At 40.8% G+C, this 14,318-nt stretch overlaps 1 protein-coding gene across 1 annotated transcript in view; it reads right to left on the reverse strand.

Annotated features, from left to right (window-relative positions):
- Window positions 1-14,318, reverse strand: part of UBXN7 (UBX domain protein 7) — a 75,422-nt gene that overhangs the window by 18,696 nt on the left and 42,408 nt on the right. The window contains exons 4-5 of the mRNA XM_080656666.1: window positions 7,561-7,626; window positions 6,036-6,148 (exon numbers count right to left, since the gene is read on the reverse strand). Coding sequence (XP_080512792.1) covers window positions 6,036-6,148; window positions 7,561-7,626 — 179 coding nt within the window. The remainder of the gene's footprint in view (window positions 1-6,035; window positions 6,149-7,560; window positions 7,627-14,318) is intronic.

Genomic DNA, 14,318 nt, shown 5'->3' on the forward strand with positions numbered 1-14,318 from the left:
GGCAATTATGAATCTTTTATTTTTTTTAATTTTTTAATTTCTTCATTGGTTAAGGTATTACATATGTGTCCTCATCCCCCCATTACTAGCAGGACTTTAAAAATTAACAAAGTATTCTTAGTAATTACGACTAGGTACATGTGAATTAAATGATAACAAATAAATATGCATTTGTAATGAAAATAAGGACTATTATGGAAATTGTCCTGATTCTTTCTGTACCATATACTCCAGATTATCCCATTCAATCATTTAAGAAAGATTTACTGAGGGCCAATTATATGCCAAAAGCTCTTCTAGGCATTGAATACAATAACAAATAAAGTTCCTGTGTTCATGGAACTTACAAGCTACATGTTCTCTTGCCTAGGTCAGATCATTCATCCTAAGTGGGTCACTCAGCTACAGCTATACTGATTTCCTTGGCTGTACCAGAAATATACCCTAGTTCCTTTCAGCCTAACTATCTGCTGTTCCCCCTGATGTTCCTATGGTCCACATTCCTTCACTTCACTCAGGTTTCTGCTCAAATCTCATCCTTCAGAATCTTCCTTGATCTTCCTATCTAAAACAGTCTTCTCTCGTCACAATTACAAACATATGTGAAACCTATGAAATCAACCCTGCTTTTAATTTTGCTTAAGTATACATGCATCTTAGTGGCTCTAAACAACAAAAAATTGCTTTCTCTCTCTTTCCCTTATTCTATTTTATTTTTAAAAATATATTTTTATTGATTTCAGAGAGGAAGGGCGAGGGAGAAAGAGATAGAAACATCAATAATGAAAGAGAATCATTGATCAGTGGCCCTTCTGTACACCCCACACTGGGGATCCAGCCCGAAACGTGGGCATGTGCCCTGACTGGGAATCAAACCATGACCTCCTGGTTCATAGGTCGATGATCAACCACTGAGCCACACCAATTGGGTCTCTTATTCTATTTTAGTTTATTTTCTCCCACTACGTACTATAACCTAAAAGTACACCCTATCTCTCTATACTGTATACACATACACACACACACGAAACATGTTTTTCAGATATGTATATACATTTGATTTTTATTTGTTTATAGTCTGTTTCTCCCTCTTTTTTATAAACTTTTTATGGCAAGGACTTTGTGTAATTTGCACTATCTCCCAGGGGCAGAAACTGCTTATAGCAGGGGTCCTCAAACTTTTTAAACAGGGGGCCAGTTCACTGTCCCTCAGACCGTTGGAGGGCCGGACTATAGTTTTAAAAAAAAACTATGAACAAATTCCTATGCACACTGTGGGCCTGGGACAAGACGGCTGCTAAGCAGGACAGGCAGCGGCACCCGGTGGGCGGGATAAATGTCCTCGGCGGGCCACATGTGGCCCGCGGGTCGTAGTTTGAGGACGCCTGGATAGGTACCAGATATCCATTTTCTTCTAAACACCTAGATTTCCTAGTGTCCCTTGCAGTAGGTGTAAGCATATTACCAAGTTCTGGTCAATGGGATGTGAGCAGAAGTGATGTATACAACTTCTAGGTTGTGCCTTTAAAGGAAAAAGGTATACCCTTCTCAGCCCCCTCCCTCCTTCATTCTGGCTGGAAAGCAAACATGGTGATAAGCCACCTTGAATCATGTAGACAAAGGCAAGCAAGAGCTAGGAAATAGAAGAAAAAGACAAAGAAAACTTGTGCTAATAACTTCACAGAGCAGAACCATCCTAATAGCCAGAACCATCCTAATAGCCTGGGCTTCTATATCTTGTTTAAACTACTATTTTTTTTTCTTCCTGGTCTCTCTCACATACAGTAAAATCTATCCCAACAAATATAATCCCTATTACCTAGAACAAGGCCTTACAAAAGGAGGCCTCGATAAATATTAAATGAACAAGTAAATTAATCAGTCTCTTCAGAACCCTTGAATATGGTCTACCCCTAGTTACACTAAGAAATTCTAGTTTCTAAACCTGTAAAACTATGGCTCAGAGCTACATCTAATATTGTGCCCAAACCTATGGGCCCTGCTTGAGCAACCAAAGAGAGTCCGTATAATTTTTAACATTCACCTCTCTAAACATCAATGACTTAATTTTGCATATGTCCTCCCTAATTTATATAAAACTAATAGATATATCATTAATTATAACGAAATGCCTATTTTTTCTGGGAGTGTTAATATTACTTAAAGATTCATTAATGATAAAGTTTAGTATTAGTGAAAATATGAATAGATTATTGCAAACAATGCAGGTCATGAAATACAAAGAAAAAAGGTGATGTAACTTTTAAAAAAATGAACAAAAAATCAGACAGTAATTTCAAAAAAGATTCACAGTTTACTTCAATGAGCCCAAAGTGACAAGATTAAATCAAGCACAGAGTTATTTGTTAAGCCCTAGAGCAACTCAAAAGCTAATGAAAAGGAAAACATGTCAAAACAAACTTAGATCATTTTTGTCTTTCACACTGCTGCTACTCTCTCTCAGTGGCTATATTATCACCAGAATATTAGAAAGGATAGGCAGACAAGCACCTGGAACACTAGAAAGTATAGGCAGCTACCATGTTAAGATCATGAGGGAAGGATGAAGAAAACTGAGAAGGCATCTAACCTGACAACATATCTGAGCTGATAAACACCAAAGACTCCCTCAACTCTAGACTTTTTTACGTGACAAAAAGAAATCTTTTTTTTTTTTAATCCTCACCAGAGAATATTTTTCCATTGATTTTTTTTTTTTTTTTTTTTTAGAGAGAGAAAGCGTAACAGAGAGAGAAAGACAGAGAGAAATATGGATGTGAGAGAAACACATCAACTGGCTGCCTTGAGGGCCTGGGCCAGTGGGAAGCCTGTAACCAAGGTACATACCCTTTACCAGAATCAAATGTGGGACCCTTTGGTCCGCAGACAACTCTATCCACTGAGCCAAACCAGCTAGGGCAAGAAACCCTTTTTAAAAAATAAAATGTTTTGATTTCAGAGAGAGGAAAGGAGAGGGAGAGAGAGGGAAACATCAATGATGAGAATAATCTACCGGCTGCCTCCTGCACTGCTCCTCACACTCACACTGGGGGTTGAGCCTGCAACCTGGGCATGTGTCCTGACCAGAAATCAAACTGTGACCTCCTGATTCATGGGTTGACGCTTAACCACTAAGCAACACCAGCTGGGCAAAAGAAACCTTTGTTTGGTCAAATCACCATCATTTGGATCTTCTGTTACATGCAGCCAAACACTCAGATTTTCCAATTCAGAAAATTAAAACTGAAGAGCAAGCTTATGGTTAAATTTCTTACCCTAAATACTTCAGTTAGGCTAGTGTAAAAGTATGTCAAGGCAAAAAAAAGTTTTTTTTTAAACAATCATAATTCACTTTCAAATATGTAGCTGTAGCTACCAACATCATTTTTATGGTTATTGTTTGGCCTACTTTATTCTAACAGATAAGACTTAATCTTAAACGTACTTGATTTACATCAATGCAAATGCCATTCTAATGCAAAAGAGCATTAACAAGCTACTTAATACACAAAAGCAAGCTGTTTGAACACCTCAACAGAAGAATATTTAAAATCCTAACTAAATTCAGTCATTTAACAAATACTAGATCCTATTAAATGCCAGAGACTAGGTCCCAAGATTTACCAAAATAAAAAGATGCACATTCTCCCTGCCCTTATTAAGCTTATAATTCAGCAAATAATCAAATAAACTTGATCTGGGAAGTTTTTCTTTGGAATTAACCAAGTTAAAGCCAAGAAGTAAGTCAGAATGTATTCTGCAACTACAGAGATATTCTTTTAAAATACACTGCCCTAGCTGGTTTGGCTCAGTGGATAGAGTATTGGCCATCAGACTGAAGGGTTCTGGGTTCGATTCCAGTCAAGGGCACATTCCCGGGTTGTGGGCTTGACCTCCAGTAGGGGTTGTGCAGGAGGCAGCCAATCAATGATTCTCTCTCATCATTGATGTTTCTATCTCTTTCCCCTCTCCCTTCCTCTCTAAAATCAATAAAAATATATTTTAAAAAATACACTAAGAACTGTTGGAAGCCGCCCATTGCCTTCACTAGCAGAGAGGTGTGGACAAGGAAGCCGGAAGGCTGGTCAACCTTGAAGCTCTGAAAGGTCAGAGCCAACTACCCACTGTTTAGCTGAGACAATGGTAGCTAAAGCAACTTCCACCTTTTAGTTTTATGTGAATTCTTGCTGATTGGCTATTATTGGAATTGTCTGCCTAAAGGCTATGGGTGTATCCCAGCCTATCTAATAAAAGAGTAATATGCAAATTAACCATCACTCCGCTACACTCACAGCCACGCCCACCAGCCAATCAGGAGTGAGTATGCAAATTAACCCAACCAAGATGGCTGCGGCCACAGAGTGAGCAGGAGGCTTGGGTTTTCATGGCAATGGAGGAAGCCAAGCTTTCTGCACACTCTGGCCAGCCCAGGTCTCCACTCAAGGCTACAAAGTTTCAATTATAGAAGATAAACAAATCCCAACAAAAATGGTGGCAGCCACGGAGATGGAGAGAGCAGGAGGCTTGAGTTGTCCCCGGCGATGGAGGAAGCCAAGCTCCCGCAGCCCTGGCCTACCTTGGCCTCCGCTTAAGGCTACAACGTTTCAATTATAGAAGATAAATAAATCCCAATAAAAATGGCTGTGGCCACAGAGCAAGCAGGAGGCCTGGCTCCGCTCAAGGCTAAAAAGTTTCAATTATAGAAGATAAATAAATCCCAGATCCCAGGGCCTCCGCTTGGGTCACCAGGGGCATGGCTGGCCTGCAAACCACCACAGGCCCCTCACCCAGGCCACCCCATGCCCCAAGGGAACCCCCACCCTGATCCGGGACACCCTTCAGGGCAAATCAGCTGGCCCTCACCCGTGCACCAGGCCTCTATCCTATCTAATAAAATAATAATATGCAAATTGACCATCACTCCAACACACAAGATGGCTGCCCCCATGTGGACACAATATGGCCGCCACAAGATGGCCAGCAGGGGAGGGCGGTTGGGAGGGACCAGGCCTGCAAGGGAGGGCAGTTGGGGGTGATCAGGCCAGCAGAGGAGGGAAGTTGGGGGTGACCGGGCCTGCAGGGAAGGGTAGTTGGGGGGGACCCAGGCCTGCAGGGAAGGGCAGTTAGGGGTGACCAGACCTGCAGGGGAGGGCAGTTAGGGGCAAACAGGCTGGCAGGGGAGCAGTTAGGCATCAATCAGGCTGTCAGGGGAGTGGTTAGAGGGTGATCAGGCTGGCAGGCAGAAGCAGTTAGGGGCAATCAGGAAGGCAGGCAGGCGAGCAGTTGGGAGCCAGCAGTCCTGGATTGTGAGAGGGATGTCCGACTGCCCGTTTAGGGATCGGGCCTAAACGGGCAGTCGGACATCCCTCTAGGGGTCCCAGATTGGAGAGGGTGCAGGCTGGGCTGAGGGACACACACCCCCGTGCACGAATTTCGTGCACCGGGCCTCTAGTAGTCTTAATAAAAGGGATAGCAAGGCCAGAGTGGGGCGGAGTCTTTCCTCTTGAGCTGGGCTCCTGCCTGGCCCCCAAAATTTCCAAATTAATATTTTCTAGTCTCTTTCATTTGCATGCAGCCTCCTCCAGAGCCCAAACCCTGAACCTGAACCCTGAACCACGCGGGACGTGGGGGAACTCACAACTGGCAGCCCAACATAGGGTACTCGCAAGAACCCCTTTAAATGTGGGCAAAAGATACCTACAAACAATTCACAAATAGCCAACAAACACATGCACACTATTCTCAGTAGTAATCAAAGATATGTAAACTGTAAAAAAGATAATAAAAGAACTATCAAAATGGCAGATTCTAAAATGATACCACACAAGCTAATAAAATGCTTTCATCAAGCAATCTCATATACTGCTAGTACAAATATAAATTAATGTAATCTCTTAGGTATCTCTCATGTCATACTTATTAGAATGCCAATTCTCTATACAGTATACTGAAAACTTTTTCTCTTAGGAAGAAAAAAATGGCATTGAAAATGCAGAAGAATTCATAGCTAAAGCTTAGAATTTCCAACTACTTACTGTTTCAAAGCTGCCCTTATGCATCAAATCAATGGGTGGCCGAAATAGATCTGCCAGGGTAGTTAGTTTCTTATCTATGGCTCCTCCATTTCTTAACTCTTGTTCTTGCCGAACTGAAACACAGAAGGATGAGGAAGTTTCAACTAACCATAAAAGGAATAAATCTAACAATATAAAAAACATGTATCAATTGCAAGAATTACTGAACAATGTGCTTGACCTCAAATTGCAATTGTTAAATGCTAATTCTGAAAAAAAAACAAAAAACAAAAACAACACAAAGCAAGTAGGAAGGGAGTCTAAAAACTTGGTGGTGGCTTTCTACCCAAAGGTAAGGATAAAAGCAGAAATTTATATTAGTTTCACAATCAAAGTATTTCCTTCACATATTGAAAACTAACTTTATTATAAGAGAAAACTTTCAACTCCATTTATCTAGTTCTGAAAGTGATCTTAATTTACCTGTAGTTTCCAGCTATATTCCCAATCTTCAAAGTTTCTGGCAATAGTAAGAATGACCACTGCTATCACCTTCTGGCAGGGCACAGGATTCCCTGGATGACCTGAGTCAGTTTGGGTTCCCCTTCAACACTCTCCAAAGTTACAAGACCTACTTGTGCTTCAATGAGCTCCTTATAAATCAACTACAAAATCAAACATGGTCCAAGAATTTCTCATATATTCCCTCAAACGTAACTGTCCTTTTCTTTACAGTTTCATTGCTAAATCAGTACTAATCCTCTAAAAGTTTAAGGTCAAGATTCTCATTCTAACTTATTCCACAGAAATATATAAATCTATTCTAAACAACTGTAGCCAAAATGCTAATACTGGCTGCTTGGGGTGTGGCTTTTTCTTCTATTTTTCAATTCCCCATTGTGTTGACAGATACTAGGATCTTGAGGGTAACCAGTTTTTTATTATAGTATTTGCGTGCTCATTCAAAAGCTCATTAAGTTTGTAAATTACCTAATTTTTTACATTATCTCCATCTCTTATTATTCCATCACCGAGTAGGTTAAAATTTAAAACAAATCAGTCTGGAAGAAATTATAACAATCACAGACTGAATTCATAATTTTACTTTTAAAATAAGGTGATTCTTCCAAGTAATTAGACCTCATATTAATCATCTTTTTCTTTTTAAGAAAAAGTGTATAGCCTAGCCAGTTTGGCTCAGTGGATAAAGTGTCAGCCTGCGAACTGAAGGGTCCTTGGTTCGATTCTGGTCAAGGGCACATGCCTTGGTTGCAGGCTCGATCCCCAGTAGGGGGCATGCAGGAGGCAGCCAATCAATGATTCTCTCTCATCATTGATGTTTTCATCTCTCTCTCTCCCTAAAATTAAAAAAATAAAGTATGTAAATGAAACTAAGAACTTGACCTGTTAGGGAGTGTATAGGAACTTTTCCACTTTGTGGTTTTATGCGTGGGAGAGAGAGGGAAAAGGAAAGGAGGGGAAGACAAGGAGAGACACAGACAGACAGACAGACAGAGGGAGGATAAACTGATTCATAGATACCTACTGGTTTCAGTTTGAAAATCCCGAAAACCATCAAATATTGAACGGGCAGGCCGCCGTCTTTTAGGAGCTTTAAAGGGTAAAAACAGAATTACACAAAAACATAACATTAATTTTGAAACAATTCTAAAAACTTCCTTATCTATAAGTATTGGTTTTAAAACACTCACAGATTCACAATGGTGCCTTCAAAAAAAAATGAAGCGTTTTAAAAACCTTCAAATAATTCATACATAATTAACTCAACCATCTTCAGCCCAATGATTTTGTTTTACAAATGAGAAAATTAAGGTCCTGTTAAAGAGACTTGACCAAACCTGTGTAAAAGACAAGAAGATTTTGAGGATGACTCCCCATGGAAATGAAGCTGCAAATGTTGCCAATATCTAATTCAGATTAGCCTAAGGCAGTGATTTTCAACCAGTGTACCACAAGAATTTTTAAAACATACAATGCTTATTTAGTGAGGGGCACTGACCTCTTTTCCCTTAGATTGTCAAATGACAACAATAGCCCTAGCCCGTTTTGCTCAGGAGTTAGAGTGCTGGCCCTTGGACTGAAAGATCTCAGGTTTGATTCCAGGCAGGGGCATGTACCTCGGTAGCAGGCTTGACCCCAGCACTGGTTGGGCGTGTGTGGGAGGTAACCAATCTATGTATCTCTCTCTCATCCATTTTTTTTTTCTCTGTCTCTCCCCCTCCCTTCTACTCTCTCTAAAAAAAAAAATTAAAAATAAAAAAAAAATCAATGGAAAAAATATCCTCAGATGAAAATTACCAAAAAAAAAAAAAAAAAAAAAGACAACAGCCCACCCAGTGTGGCTCAGTGGTTGAGTGTCAGCCTATGAACCAGGAGGTCACAATTGGAATCCCCATCAGGGCACACGCTCAATCCCCAGTAGAGGTCATGCAGGAGGCAGCCAGTCAATGGTTCTCTCTCATCACTGATGTTTCTATCTCTACCTCTCCCTTCCTTTCTGAAATCAGTAAAAATATATTTAAAACAAAAAAATGACAACAGTCAACACAACAATAGCCATCCAGTGTGAATCAAACTATACCTATTTTTTGTCAGATCCTGTACAGAATTTTAGTAATCAGTTTATGTGTGCCATGAGATAAACAAGGTTGAAAATTGCTGGCCTAAGGGATCTGACTACCCTTTGGTATAACACTTGAGTAACTAAGTTCTAAATAATAATACTTGAAAACTACTTAGTAAATGGATATACATGTAAAATTATAAATACCAAAAATCATTTTTAATTTTGGAAGAAAAAATTTTCCCCGCAGTTACACAATGATTTAGTAACAGAAAAGCAAATAGAACGATCTTCTGATACCTCTGTACAGTGTCTATTACCCAATCCTGAAGTATTTTACAGGTGAAGTCTAAAAAGCAATAGTCAAAATGTTATCTTCCTCTATGTGTTCTCAAACCTAAAAAAAAAATTGCCAGATCATTTGTATACATTACAATAAATAAGGACATTTAAATGACTCTCTCAATATGGGTAATAGTCATTGTTGGCTTATCGCATTCCTGGCCAACCTGTAACCACAACAATGTTCCATGTTAATTAATGATGATTAGTAGTAAGATTAGATAGAAAGTATAAAAGTTCCCCATCCCATGTCAAAGCTTCTTTCCCAACAACCTGTGTTTGCTATCATATAGAATAATTCTAAGAACTATTGAGAAATAAACAAACAAAACAAAAATACAGAACCACACATTAAAAATCTCATTTTCATTTAAAGCATTATTGGGCTGTGTATCATTTATGCACATACATATATCAGTATTTATATTTAAAAAGCACCATGTCTCGCCCTAGCTGGCATGGCTCAGTGGACAGTGTTAGTCTGTGGACCAAAGAGTCAAGGACATATACCTTGGTTGCAGGGTCCTTCCTGATTGGGGCCCTGGTCGGGACACGTGCAGGAGGCAACCAATCGATGTGTTTCTCTCACATCAATGTTTCTCTCTGTCTTTCCCTCTCCTCTTACCAAAAAAAAAAAAAAAAAAAATCAATATTCTTGGGTGAAGATTAACAAAACAAAAAAAGCACAATATTTCTAGCAAAGGGATTCGGTTAAAAAAAAAAAGAAACTTTCATGTTTTAGTTTTGTATTGAATTTTTTAATTTAAATTGAATTTTAGTTGCATTACATTTATTTAAATTGAATTTTTAAAAATTTAAATATTGCATTATTTTCCCCTCCCTCCCTTAATTAATAAAGAATCAAGGAATGTCATTCTTTTCCATCTTGAAACTACTTTTGATCAAGAGGTCCTATGTCAAATATATGTTTCTAGCAGGAATAATATATTCTCTCAAGAATGTCTTCTTAAAACTCATTATCAGATACATTTTAAGCATAATTAAGGAAGTAAGAGTATCTTAGGATAAGACAGAATAACTACCTAAGTTAGCATCCTACTATTGGTAAGGTAGTACACGAAGGTAGTTTTCTTCTACTTTTAAATTGCCAAAAGCAGGCCGGTCAATAGTCTACGTATACTTACTTGTTCTCTCCCCCCAACCCTCTCCCCCCCCCCCCCTAAGCCTCCTTCCCTTCTCTCCCACTCTCTTTTTCCCCCATACCACCCATCCTCAATTTAGCCCTTCTCTCTCAGGCTCTAGATCTCCTAGTTCTCATTAGGAGGGATTCTCACTAGTTCCTCTTATTGCTAGTTTTCTACCCAACCCCTTTTATTTCTTAGGCTCATAACCTCTATCCCCCTTATTTATCCTAAGTCTAAGCAAGAAACTCCCAAGGTCACAATAACTCTAGCCCTACAACCATTACTCCTGCCTGCCTCTTCAGTATGTGGTTTCCTGGCTCTTCCAGACCATCTGCTATAAAGTAAACATCGGTCCTATGTACTCTCACTCTGCTGCCTACATAATAGGAGTGCTGGTCACTGAGGCTAAAGAGACTAACCTACAAAGAGCTAAAAGAGCTGAAAGGAGCTTCATATTTAGAAGAGTGGGGCAGGTGAAGAAAAAAATTTAGTGAGAAGAGTGACACTGTTTCTCACAAATCTGTTAATAATTGGCTTAAGAGAAGATATCTGAATTTTCGGATGTCCTTCTGCATTCTATTCTACAATCTGCTGCTATTCCTTTAAATTATATGAAGAAAATTAAAATTCAACCTTGCATAGACATGTAATTGTAAAGAGGACTACTTTAATAGTGTTTTAACATAATTCCTCTGATTCTGCACCAAAATTCAACCAGTGGTTGCAATTTAGAATCTGATTATCTTATCAATGAACTTTTCATATTCTGCTCCATTAAAGTCCATAGGCCTATGGAGTAGGCAGTCTCTAAGACTGCTCCCAATTATCTCTACCTCCTGATATTCATAACCTGTGTGTGGATATCCTGAGTATGAGCAGGATTGAATAGAATGTGGCAGAAATGACAGGATTGGATGGTATGTCACTTCCAAGATTAGATTTAAAAAGATGATGGTGGCTTCCAAGATGATGGTGGCTTCCATCTTGGGAAGCCCTCTCTGGCTTTCTCATTTGTTCTTTGGTAGGGACCTGATATCTCCAACCAACCAACAGCCACATGAGTAGACTCAGAAAGAGAGATCTTCCTCTACTTCCTCTATTCAAGCTATGAGATGAGTGTAGCCCTGTCTGATACCTTGATTATACCCTTGTGAAAGACCCTAACCAAAGGCACCTGGCTAAGCTACACCTGGATTCCTAACCCACAGAAACTGAGAATTAACAAACATTTGTTGTTTCAGAATGCTAAATTTTGGAACAATTTATTACAGAGCAGTAGATATCTAATCTCCCTATATACATATGCAATCCAATGGGAGTACATCTTTTGCCTATGTACAGTTTAATATCATCACTAGAGGCCCGGTGCACAAAATTAGAGCACATGGGGGGGTCCCCTCAGCCCAACCTGCACCCTCTCCAATGCGGGACCCCTCATAATCCTGGACCACTGGCTCCTAATCGTTCACCTGCCTGCCTGCCTGCCTGGTCGCCCCTAACTGCCCCCCTCCCCCCCTGCCGGCCTAATTGCTCCTAAATGCCACCCCCACCGGCCTGGTCGCCCCCACCTGTCCCGTGCCGGCCTGGTCGTCCCCAACTGCACCCCGCCCCCTGCCCCTGCTGGCTTGGTCACCCGTAACTGCCCCCCCGCCAGCCTGGTCGCCCCTAACTGGCCCCCCAGTGCCAGCCAGGTTGCCCCCAACTGCCCCCCCAGCCTGGTCACCCCTCACCCACCCCACCCCCCTGCCGGCCTGGTCGCCCCATGAAGCCTGCTGTTCAGTCATCTGGTCATCCCTCACTAACCCTCCTGCCAGCCTGGTTGCCCCACGCAGCCTGCTTGTTCAGTCGTTTGGTCGTCCCTCACTAATCCCCCTGCTGGTCTGGTCGTAAGTAGCCATCTTGTGAGGGCATGAGGATTAATTTGCATATTACCTCTTTATTATATCGGATGTATTGATCTTTTGGAATTATCTATTCGGTCCTAGCCAGTTTGGCTCAGTGGATAAGGGTGTCGGCCTATGGACCGAAGGGTCCCAGGTTCGATTCTGGTCAAGGGCACATACCTTGGTTACAGACTCCTCCCCAGCCTGGGCCCTAGCCAGGGCTCATGCAGGAGGCAAGTAATCGATGTGCTTCTCTCACATCGATCTTTCTCTCTGTCATAACCTCTCTCTAAAAATCAATGAAAAAATATCCTCAAGTGAGGATTAACAAAAAATTAAAAATATGTTCTCTGAGTTATGCAAACAATTCAAATATTAACCATTTCATTATGCAATATTTTAAAAATCACCATTTTAATGTCACCAATAATCTCATCAGAAGGTCTTTAAAAAGTGAGGCACACCCTGGCTGGTTTGGCTCAATGGATAGAGCGTCAGCCTGCGGACTGAAGGGTCCCAGGTTCGATTCCGGCCAAGGGCACATGCCTGGGTTGAGGGCTCGATCCCTAGTGGGGGGCGTGCAGGAGGCAGCCCATCAGTGATTCTCTCTCATCATTGATGTTTCTATCTCCCTCTCCCTTCCTCTCTAAAATCAATAAAATGTATTTAATAAAAAAAAAGTGAGGCACTATTAAGCTCACAATCATGGATATAAACTTCTTAAATTCCAATTTCTGACTGAAAACTTTTAAAAAAAAATCCTCAACTGAGGATATTTTTTCCACTGATCTTTAGAGAAAGAGTGGAAGGTAAGGAGGAGGAAGGAGAGGGGGAAAGGGAGGGGGGCGGGAGAGGGAGGGAGAGGGAGAGAGAGGGGGGGGGAGGGGGAGAGAGAGAGAGAAACATCAATGTGAGAGAAACATACTGATTGGTTGTCTCCCACACATGTCCCAACTGGGACTGGGGATCAAACTTGCAACCAAGAGACAGGTCCTTGATCAGAAATCAAACCCAAGACTCTTTGGACTAACGCTCTAACCACTGAACAAAACCGGCCAGGGCTCTGCTTAAAGCTTTTTTTAAAAAAATCACTGGTAACAAATAGTATCAGTTGTTTGCCTTGAAGCAATAACAGGCTTTGTTCATATTTTAAAAAATGTCTGTCCAATACCTAAATCTAAATAACCATAGTCTGTCCAAAGGAAAAAAAAATAAACAAATGAACTATATCAAACTAAAAAGGTTTTGCACAGCAAAGGAAACCATCAACAAAACAAAAAGACAACCTACTAAATGAGAAAGCTATTTGTCAATGCTACATCTGATAAGGGGTTAATATCCAAAATTTATGAAGGACTCATGCAACTCAATACCAAAAAAACCCCCCAAACAATCCAATTAAAAAATGGCAGAGGATGCCCTGGCTGGTTTGGCTCAGTGGATAGAGCACCGGCGTGTGGACTGAAGGGTCCCAGGTTTGATGCTGATCGGGGACATGTGCCTGGCTTGTGGGCTCGATCCCCAGTGGGGGGCATGCGGGAGGCAGCCGATCAATGATTCTCATCATTGATGTTTCTATCTCTCTTTCCCCTCCCCTCTCCCTTCATCTCTGAAACAAAAAAATATATATTTTTTTTAAAAAGGCAGAGGACCTGAATAGATACCTCTCCAAAAAAGACATACAAATGACCCACAGACATATGAAAAGACACACTCAATGTCACTAATTGTCAGAGAAATGCAAATTAAAACCATAATGATGTATCACCTCACACTTTTAAGAATGGCTATCAATAAATACACAAACAGCAAGTGTTGGCGAGGATGTGGAGAAAAGGGAACCCTCATGCACTGTTGGTGGGAATGCAGACTGATGCACCAGTATGGAGGCTCCTCAAAAAATTAAAAATGTTGCCCTGGCCAGTTTGGGTCAGTGGTTAGAGCATCGGCCAGAGTACTGAAGGGTCGTGGGTTTAATTCCAGGTCAAGGGCACGTACCTCAGTTGCAGGTTCAATACCCAGCCCCAGTGAGGGCACAAGTGGGAGGCAACCTATCAACGTGTCTCTCTCATGATGATGTTTCTCTCCCCCAGCTCCCCACTCTCTCTAAAAAATCAATGGAAAAAATATCCTTGGTGAGGATTAACAACAACAAAAAAATCCCACAGTTTGTCAGCAATCAAGTAAAAATAATGTACCATAAAAAAGCAGCTAGTTTAGCTTGCAACTCAAACAATTGTACAAGAACTTTTCCTTAAAACTACAGTACTTCAATATGCAGAAGTGTTTCGTGCACACATCCTATTTCATCAAACAGAATAGTTTAAAAAACATGTATTCAAGGGTTAAG

This window comes from Plecotus auritus, assembly GCF_963455305.1.
Source record: "Plecotus auritus genome assembly, chromosome: 2".
Lineage (NCBI taxonomy): Eukaryota > Metazoa > Chordata > Mammalia > Chiroptera > Vespertilionidae > Plecotus > Plecotus auritus.